Source organism: Octodon degus, unplaced genomic scaffold, assembly GCF_000260255.1.
Source record: "Octodon degus isolate 3935 unplaced genomic scaffold, OctDeg1.0 scaffold00041, whole genome shotgun sequence".
NCBI lineage: Eukaryota > Metazoa > Chordata > Mammalia > Rodentia > Octodontidae > Octodon > Octodon degus.
Window position 1 is genome coordinate 13152135 of NW_004524617.1, and position 10518 is coordinate 13162652.

Consider the following 10518-nt stretch of genomic DNA (forward strand, 5'->3'; position numbering starts at 1 on the left):
GGGTTGGGAATTGGGGCTGGGTTGGGAATTGGGGCTGGGGCTGGGTTTGGGGCTGGGGCTGGAGCTGGAGCTCGAGCTCCTGGGACTGTAACTGAGGGTACCACATAGTAGAACCAGATGGAAGCTGGCTTAAAAGCAAGGACACAAGATCACGAGTATTATATAAAACACCACTGTCAGCAGGTTGCTGTGTCCCACCCAACCATGCACTGGAATCCACATCTAGGTTCACAAAGTCTCGGAGCAACATTTTCCCATTAGGAAAGGAACCAGTGGAACTGTCCTGTGTGGGCTCTGAACCACTCACCAAACCTGGGGCTCCCTGCACAGGGCCCACCTCACTGACGACATCCAGGCTAGTGGAGCTGGCTGGGTTCTGGGTCACAAGGGTTCCTTCAGAGCTGCTAGCAAGAAGCTGAGCAGAAGGAGGAGGTGACCTAACTCCTCTGACATCCAGGGGACTCTCCTGAGAAATGCTGTCTGCCTTGGGACTAGGAAGAAGAGTTGGGAACATCTGAGAGCTGCTGAACTGTAGCACGGAGGAATCTTGAACTGATGAACACAGTCCAGAGCTGGAGGCAAGTGAGACCTGTAGAACTTCTGGGCTCACTTCCTTTCCAGATACTGAGGACTTCTTTGACACTGAGGTTGCAGGCTGCTGTGGCTTTGCCCCTGGAGAGGGTTGACTGACACTGGATGAGGCACTGGAGGCCATCTTGCCTGCACCTTGAGCTGTGCTCTGAACAGACTCCTGACATGGGCTGACTGCCCTCCCAGCATCAGTCTTTAACGCAGCCATGAGACCACCAGAATGGTCACATGTGTAGACCTGTGCAGGAGGCTTAAAACTCATGAGTGTGGAAAATTTTGGTGGATCTACCATATCACACCAAAGTGGATCATCATTTGTCAACACAATGCTTGGGTCTGTTTCCCATGGCTGAACCTCAGGTTCATATTCAAACAAACTATCATATTCCATCACAAGAGGTGGCCAGCAATGCCGTGGCACATCACCAGGTAAGGGACCCTCTTTTCCCTTGGCATACTTTTCCACATCAATTTCAGAAGGCACAGTCAGGTCACAGCGTCTCTGTTTCCATGTGTCTACATAATTCTGTGATGTGATCCTAAGGTTATATTCTTGACCCATATTCCTTTCCATTTTTTTGCAAATAGTCAGTACTCGGAAGTCAGGTGGAGGAGAACATTGAGACAATTCATGCAACAGGCTCAGGTTTGGCTGCAAATGCCTCTTGAAACACTGTTGCATTGGTGCAGTGTTCATCTTGTGCATGGTAAATAGCAGTCTGTTGTCAGTGCAGGCTACTGCCACAGAGGGATCCAGAAACACTGGTTCTGACATAGGCAAAGTCAGTTGCCTCTCACAAGTGGGCTTCTCTTGCTGGGTGGATGAAGGGCTGTCTCTTACAATGGCCTCTACACCACACACCAAAGTCTGCAGTGTTGGACGTAAGAGAACATGCTTACTTCTGGGAGCAGCAGAGCCCACACCCACACACTGCCTGTAGTCTCGAATTTCTGCTATGACACACCCACTATGGAAAATGTTAATCTGAGATGTGTCCAGGACGTCAAGCAGAACAGGTGGTAACTGTTGCGCATCCAAATACTCCAGCAGCTGATCCTCTTGATAGGGCAGGGAAATGGGCTCTGCTAAGGACCCACTCTTGTCATCCAGCATGATAGAATAGCCCTGTTCTCTTGGGTACAGATTGAACACCAAGCATGGCAACGACTCTCTACTCACCAGCTTCTCTAGCAGGTTGACATTGGTTGTGAGTTCGTCGGTGGCCTCGGGCTCTTTGCCGCATTCTTCAACATAAATGTCATAAAGCTTGTCATGGAGAGATTTTTCCTCAGACAGTGGGACTCTCCTGGCAGGGGGTCTCTGCTGGGCTCTCGCCATGACCTCCTCTGCTCTGTCTAGGGCTTGCGCTAAGGCTCGCTGGCGCGACATCGTAAGGCACGCGGGCCCTGGAACAAGACAACAATGGCGGCGGAACGTCACGTGAGGTGGAAGTCCCCTCTGTACGCTGAGGCCCCTCAAACCTCTACCGCTCTGACTGGGAATGAACAGCCTCCCTCTCACACCACTGTGGTCACCGCGACACCCACCATCAGCCCCAAGAAAGCGCTCTATAGAATTCTTTTGAATATTTGAAAATTCCTGTACCTGTTAGCGGAAAGGCCCTCACATAACGTTGGTCCGCACTGTCAGAGTGGACCTTTCGGCTGTCGGTTGACGCGCATGCGCACTGCATGGGCAGCACGTGACCACCCCCCACCCCCACACACAGCATGTGCCTGGCTTCGGGCTTCCTCGCTGTCGTGCGCACCAGCCACTGAGCCTTTACTTCCGGCCCAGTGCAGCCAGCACTTTTTTTTTTTAAACGTTCATTTTATTTTAAAGAGTAAAAACAAAAGCAAGAACAAAGATCAACACAAGGTCACAGAGACAGCTCAGTAGAATAAGCGCTTGCATGGCAAGCGCAATGGCTTGAGTTCATTCGCCAGTTCTGCCATAAAAAAGTTACAGCATGTCTCAAGGTAACACAAATATGATACCATACAACAATACATCTGTTACAAATTTTCAAAACAAAAATACCTAACAATGCTTGATAAATTATCTCCTTTTATGGTCAAACCTGTTACTCAGATTAACGGATATAGTTATGTAAGATTGGAGCACTTATGCTGACCGTGTGCGTCTCTTTTACATTGAACTCGCAAACTTGCTTTCATATGCTGTCAACATTACATAATGTTTTTAAATTTTTTAATTTTTTTTTGGCCAGCTCAGCTAACCCCGGAGGCGGGGGCTGGCATGGCATATGGTGCCCCAATCCAACCTCGGCCCCCTGCGCCTGCCTAAGCTGACCTAAGTAGGCGCTGTAGACTGCTGAGCTACATCACCACCCCTAGATTGCCTAATTTTGAGAGGAATGCCATTGCCAGCAGCATCATGCACGCTTGCCACTTCTCTGCATGGGAAAGTCAAGAATTGTCCCTTTGGAATCTCTTGTCCTCACCTTAGGGCTGCCTGTGGTAGCATCGCCCATCCAGCACACCTGAAGGAGACAGAGGCAGCAGCTCCTCATCAGAAGACGCCACATACTTGGTGCAAGCATCAGGATTCTCCAGAGAGCATCTGCCGGAGGGTTTTCCTGTCCACGCACACTGGACGTCACCCCCCGTAAAATAAACAGCAGTGCGTCTTCGTTGTATCAGAACACAGGCTTCCATGTCGCACATTGGTGCTTGCGTGTAGCATGCTTCGATCAGCCCTCCCCTGCCCCAACCTCCTCAGAGCGGCTCTCCAACAGGCTCCCACTGCTCTCAGGAACATCACTTCTTGCTTATCGCCCCTTCCTTTGTGCTTCCGTGTGCATTAAGTGTAGGGCATTTTCTATTGCAAAGCACTCTGTTAGATCACTCTGTTTTCTCTGAATCACAGATCAGGGTGTAAAGAGACACTCGTCTACTTGTTGTGAGATGCTGCAGTGTTGGACTGAGAGAAAGGAGGATGTTTATTCCAGGTGATGGCAGGAAGTTCTCACGATTGGCCTGTGCACTGTACCAGTGGGCCTGGGATGGGTTTGGGGTGCTATCACTGCGGCTTCGACAATTTATGGAAGATGAATTTCCACTCCCTTTGGCACCTTCAAATCTGCTGGGCCCCTTGGACAGGTGTTTGAAAGAATCAGAACTGTTGCACTATGCCCACAACGCCAGCACTCTGGGAGGCTGAGGCAGGAGGGCGGCAGCTTGGATCCCAGCTGGAACTCTGAAGAAAGCTTGTGTGAAGATTAAAAGTAAAAATGGTGAGTAGGTAGTTTTCTTTAAAGATCCTGGCTGTGGAGGCAGCATGGCGGTCTAAGGGCCTGCCTGGCAAGGGCAAGGACCCAAGTTCAGCCCCCGGCCCAGCATGCTGTGCCTTTCCCCGAACCTCAGGCGGGCAGTGCGGTCCCGAAACCGGGTGTTGTGATGCATGCCTGTAATCCTAGCTCTGGGGAGGCTGATACAGGAGGATCTCTAGAGTCTGAACTGCATAGTGAGACCCTGTATCCAATAAATAGAATAGAATAAAATAAGATAAAAGTGACTGTGTGCAATCCCATCAGCGTAGCTAGTAAAAACAACCCCCACCCAAAAACCCCCTGTAATATTTCTGTCTAGCAGAGTGATGATGGCACAGTATTCCTAGTTAAGTGTCAGCAATGAGACGATCCAAGATTAACTGGTGAAATTCCACAATTACAAACCATTTTAAACAAATGTTTCTTAACCAAAGGTGACTGTGATTGTTACATGTGGCAGTAGCTAGCGCACATCAGGTTGGACCGAAAGCTCTTTGGCTAGGAGGATCTTCATCAAGACCCTCCTTGAGGACCAAGCACAATGGCTTTCTCCCGTCAGGCCGGTCCTTGTTGGGCGGTGGACACTTCTGGAGCACCTCGAGGGGCGTGGGAATACCCTGCTTTCTTTTCCTTCAAGCATCCCTCCCTCCCTCTCTCTGCTAGTTTCCTCAGGCCTCAGTATGGGCTAAGTGCATGAACGGGAAAAATAGGTCGCATTTTGCCCTCCACTCCCTTTGTTGCCTTGAAGTCTGCCAGTTTGGAAGGCCACTTAGAGCCCTCAGAGTGTGACCTGTGAGCACAACCCAAATGCTGGCCCTTGGCTGCCATCCCAGGGTAGGTGGCCCTTCGCAGGAGGTCCCTGCTGCCCTGTGTCAGGTGGCCTAGATCTTCCCTCTGGCACTGACTGTGTCTCAGTCTGTATCTCCCAAGGAACACCCCAGTGAGAGGAGGGGATCTGAGAGCGAGTGGTTTGTCTGGGAGCTCCACCCAAGAAGGCCTGGTGAGGCTGCACCAGGGAAGTGAAGGAGACAAAGGGGGCCTGTTCATGAGCAGAGGACAGCTGTGGAGCCCTGATCTGTGCTGGGACTGTGGGCAGCAGTAGAGGGAATGACTCACTTGGTCCTATTCTGGAGGCAGGGAAGCTGGGCCATTCTCTCTCTCTCTCTCTCTCTCTCTCTCTCTCTCTCTCTCTCTCTGCCATTCCAGGTGAATGATTTGCTCACACTTGTGCAGGGGCTCGAGGGTGCCACCAGACAGAGTTGCAAGTGCTCGCAGTAAGGCTCAGTCAGTGTGTGCAGAATGACAAGCCCCTAGAGAGAGGGACAGGGTCCTGACAGCACTTGCTCCAGCTAAGACTGATGACAAGTGGAAGGGGTCCGCCATTCATTCTTGAAGATGCAGCTAATATGCTGTGTGGTGCACCTGTGCTTAGGGAAGAGCAAGATGTGATCCTTCCAGGTGAGATGGGTGAGCTCATAGAAGCTACTGCGCAGCCGTTAGATCTATGGGGCTCCAGATGGAAGGCCTGGCCCCTCCTACTCCTCAGCGGCCACACCCATGGCAGCCTCAGCAGGTGCTACACAGGAGGGATGGATCCTGTGCAGGCACATTGATGCATGTTGCAGCATGTTTTAGTTGCCTGGCAGAACCTACCTTGGGTCAGCCATCTCCTTCATTTAAGCTGTTAATTACCTGGTCATCCCACAAAATGATTTTTTAAAAATATGAATCTATGTGCACTCCATCCTTTGATATTTCCAAGCATGCTGGTCAACACAATGGCTGATTCTGAGAACTCCAACTGCAACCCTCCTTGTTAGCAGCTTAGCAGAAATGTGCATGCTATGAAACCTCAGCCCAGCTAAGGTTTTTCTAGAGGAATAAAACAATTTGTTTAATTGGAAAATAATTGACATTATTTTCTCATAGTGTACTGGTTTTTTTTCTATAGCCAATTAGGGTATAAGATAATCTTAAAATTGTATGCATTTATTATATACAGTTTGAGATGGTTTTTACAGTAAGTTTTCTTTAGTGATATTTTATTTTTGTTCCTATCAATAATTAATAGCTATGATATTTAACATCTGTTTTGCTCACTTTTTATTTGTCCATGTTTGCATTACAAAATGATTGCATTTGATGTGGGGACTTAGTGCAAACAAAGTGGATGTGAAATGCTCTTACCACAAAATAATTACTATGTGAGGTATCTAACTTTTAAAAATTACCTATAACCTTATTTTCATCTTTCTCAGTGTACAGTCCTGGGAGGGTTTAGAAATATGTACATTTGGGCAATCAGCACTATAATGAAATTATAGAATTATTTCCTCATGCAAAAAAAAATCTGTCATGCAATGCCTCTCTCCACCAAGATCCCTGTTAACTGCTGATCTGTTTTCTGTATCTAAAGATTTGTTTCCAAAAGGCAGGTGAATAAGTCATATAAATGGAGTCATAACCAATATAGCTTTTGCAACTGGCTTCCTTTAGAAACCTACATTTAAGATTTATCCATGTTCTTGTGTGTATTAGCAATCTCTTCCTTTTCATTGCTGAATAGTATTGCATTGTATAAATGAACCAGTCTATTTATCCATTGATCAGCTGAAGGACATTTAGATTCTTCCAAGTTTTAGGCAAATATCAGCAAAATTACTGAAATCATTCACAAATAATATTTTATTTTTATTTTTTTCCTTAATTTTATTGAGAAACAAATTGGTAGGACAGTTTCAATAATTAACACATTGCATACATTCTTCCTAGTGATTAATTGCTGTACAAGATGTGGACTTGATATCCTATTTACAAACAGAATTAGAACAAATCACTCTATTCATTAAGAGAATGTAACTATATATCTATCCTAACCACTTTGAATACACAGATACAAAATGGACATTCATCTGTATCCCCTTTTTTTGTTAAGTTCCATCATTTGAATATTATAGGTGTGTAAACTCAGCAAAATATTCTAAAAGAGTTCAGAGGTCCATAATAGTATTGGGTCTTCCACTTCACTGGCAATATCAGAAATTGTTGACCTGAGTCCCCTACAGCTCAACATAACACCATGGCTTTACTTCTTTTTTTTCTGGTTAGTAGGACAGTTTTAATAATTAATACATGGCATATTGTTGTCTTAGTGGTTATTCATTGTACAAGATGCAGACATGATACCCTGTTCACAAACACTATTAGAACATACTTTCTATTCATTGAATTAAGAGAAGGTAGCTGTATATCTCTCCTAACTATTTTGAATATACAGATACAAAATGGTCGTTCATTTGTATCCCCCTTTTTTATTTTGCATATGTCTTTAATATATGTCCATTTCTCTCAAATTTAAGAAAATAAGTCATCTCATATTGTACAGGCTAGTGGAAGGTCTTGGTAAATTTCATTTCTAAGAGTTCTAAAGTTCCTTTTAGGGTAAAGAAAAGTGAAGATTAAAAAGTACAACAAAAAGACCCAATTTCAAAGAGAAAAATGCAGTCTTGGAAGCTGACTTGGGTTACATTTATACTCAGAGGGGATGATAATTGAATAGATATGAATGTGCAAAGTAGTGTCTAAAAAATTATGGCTAGGAATTGTACTCAATTATAATTTTTGAAGGAGAAAAACATTTAAAGAGCTGGTCAAGTTAAAACGGTGCAAATTCCAGAAGGCAAGTATTTTAAAGTGTTGACAGTAAATTTTTCACATTACAGACTTGTTTCTTTTTGACAAAAATCAATAGACAAACTTCAGGTTAACCTGAAAGTATTTTATAAACTACAAATATTACATTTTTGTAAAAAAATTACTTATCAGATGCGAAATTCCAAATTCTAAGGAGGTAAATTCTTTCCCATTTGATTAAATGCTAAGACCTGTGTATAACTGTACTTGGCCAGTGGAGGAATCAAAGTTGCAACATGTTACAGAGACTGTTTTTTCCTTACTTATCTCACGTTTTCAATTCTCTTCAGCAGGGATTGCCTGTTGAAGCTGTCAGTGGGCATCTTTCCAGTGAGGTGAAGATACAAAACAAGGTAAGTGTCCATCGAGTCCCAGCTTCACCTCTTCCCTGAGCACTCCTCCTAGTCCACTTCCCCCTACTTGCAGGGATAGCTTTTCATTTTCAAATCAAATTGGTAGGAAAGCTTCAATAATTAACACATTGCATACATTCTTCCTAGTGGTTAATTACTGTACAAAATGCAGACATGACATACTATTTACAAACACCATTAGAACAAATCCCTCTATTCATTAAGAGAATGTAACTATATATCTATCCTAACCACTTTGAATACACAGATACAAAATGGACATTCATCTGTATACCCTGTTTTTGTTAAGTTCCATTATTTGAATATTATAGGTATGTAAACTCAGCAAAATATTCTAAAAGAGTCCAGTAGCCCATAATAGTATTGGGTCATCCACTTGACGGGCAATGTCAGAAACTGTTGACCTGCGTCACCTACAGCTCAACATAATAGCATGGCTTTACTTCTTATATTTCGTTTTTATACTTTTCTGCTGGGTGGTTAAGACCAAGCTAAAGCAGGACCTATGCAACAAGAGTTGTAGCTTTTGGGTCTGAGAAGGTCAGTGAAATCCACTCAGGATTTATCCTGGCATCCTGTACCTCAGATTGTAGAACCTTTGTCAGTGTCAGCCATGTGGATGAGTCACGGCCACTGCTTGGCCAGTGTGCTCTCTGTGAAAGCCTGAGAGGATATTTTCTCTCCATGTGACACTCCTTAGGCACACTCCACATCATTGATCACTTTCCTCTTTGGACCCATAATCTCCTTGATCAGAAAATTTGGGACACTACTGAGTTACATGACGTTACAGTACAAGATCTCATATCTCCTGAGTCTAAATTGACTTTGGAAGGCTAGGGCCAAAATGTTGGCTTTCCTTGCGGCCCTCCTTTTTCTCTAATTTTGGTCTACAAACTTAGGTTGTTAACCATCTAGAAGACAAGCTTATTGTTATTACCATACAACCTAGGCTGTTAAGCTTAACCTCACTATCTGTCTGAATATCAAATATCTTAGGCATAACATGGAACAGGTATTTTTCATCAAGTATTGATATATTGAAATTTAAGTGCCTATAAAATGTGATGAAAAAACTTTTAAAAATTAGAATATATTTTTAAAAATAGGCATAAAGAATTATATACTTCTTATGTTTACACATAAGTCCAAAAATCTCACCATATACAACCTTGAAGCAGGACAGTCCCACAATATACCTTTTCCTATCTCTTGCCTTCATTCACCACCCCCTTCTTTTTGAATGATCATCTACCCAAGAGACAGCACAGCAGCAACTGGCATGTCATGACAAGCAGCCCGTATTCAGAAGACCAGAATGACAGGCACTCCAAACATGAAACTACTATTACAGATTACCACCTGCAGTGCAGTTGCTTAGTTCACAGGTATCAGTATATATAGTTAGTCAGGTGAGAATCTTTCCAATTAACTCCTAGATTAAAAAATCTTCTGGAGATTCTCAGGATCATTGCCTTGCCTATCTTCTATGTATAACTGTATGCCTTGACATTGTCATGTTTCCTAGCTCTTCTCCTTTCCCTCTCTTGATTAGTAAGTCCTCGAGATCCTGTTTTCCTTTTACTTGTATTATACTTTTCTATTTGTATCTCTTCTTTTGAGTTCTTATACTAGGGAAACTATACAATATTTACACATGTGTGTCTGGTTTATTTCACTTATGAGTATATGTTCAAGTGGCATCCACTTCAATATAAAGGCTTCAAGTTTATCATTCTTTATAGCTGAATAATAATCAATTGTGTAAAAAACCACATCTTTTACAACCATTCCTCAGGTGATGGGCATCATGGTTGTTTCCAAGATTTGGCTATCACAAGTTGTGCTGCTATAAACATAGGCACACATATATCCCTGTGATACGATGTTTTCAGATCCTCTGGGAAAATTTCCAGTAGAGGAACAGCTGGTTTAAATGGGATTTCCAGTCCACCTATTCTAAGGAGTCTCCACATTGATTTCCATAACGGTTGCACCAGTCTACATTCCCACCAGCAGTGGAGAAGGCTTCCTTTTTCCCCACAGCCTCTCCAGCATTTGTTGTTGGGTGATTTCTTTATGATAGCCATTCTTTCTGGGGTTAGATGATATCTCAATGTGTTTTTTTTTCAATGTGGTTTTAATTTGCATTTCACGGATGTCTAGTGATGTGGAGCATTTTTTCATATATTTATTTACTTCTTCAATTTAATCCTCTGAGAAGCATGTGTTCATCTCAGATGCTCATTTCTGGATTGTGTCATTAAATTTTGGGGCCCTAGTGTTTTTTAGTTCTTTATAAACTCTAGAGAGCAGACCTTTGTCTGAGTACTTATTTGTCATAAATTTTTCCAAATTTGTGGGTTGCCTTTTCACTTTGTTGGTAGTTTCTTTTGACGTGAAAAAACTTTTCAGTAAGAGCAGATTCCAGTTGTTAATTCTTTCAACTGTTTCCCGTGCAATTTGATTTCTGTTCATGAACTCTTTGCCTACCCCTATGTCTTCAAGAGTTCCTCCTACTTTCTCTTCCAGGAGATTTAGTGTCTCTGCTTTAATGTATAGATCTT

At 43.4% G+C, this 10518-nt stretch overlaps 1 protein-coding gene across 1 annotated transcript in view; it reads right to left on the minus strand.

Moving 5' to 3' along the window:
- Positions 1-1981, minus strand: part of LOC101571192 (transcription factor SPT20 homolog) — a 4606-nt gene extending 2625 nt beyond the window's left edge. Inside the window, exon 1 of the mRNA XM_012514775.2 lies at positions 308-1981. Within this exon, the coding sequence (XP_012370229.2) occupies positions 308-1981 (1674 nt within the window). The remainder of the gene's footprint in view (positions 1-307) is intronic.
- Positions 1982-10518: the final 8537 nt, after the last annotated feature.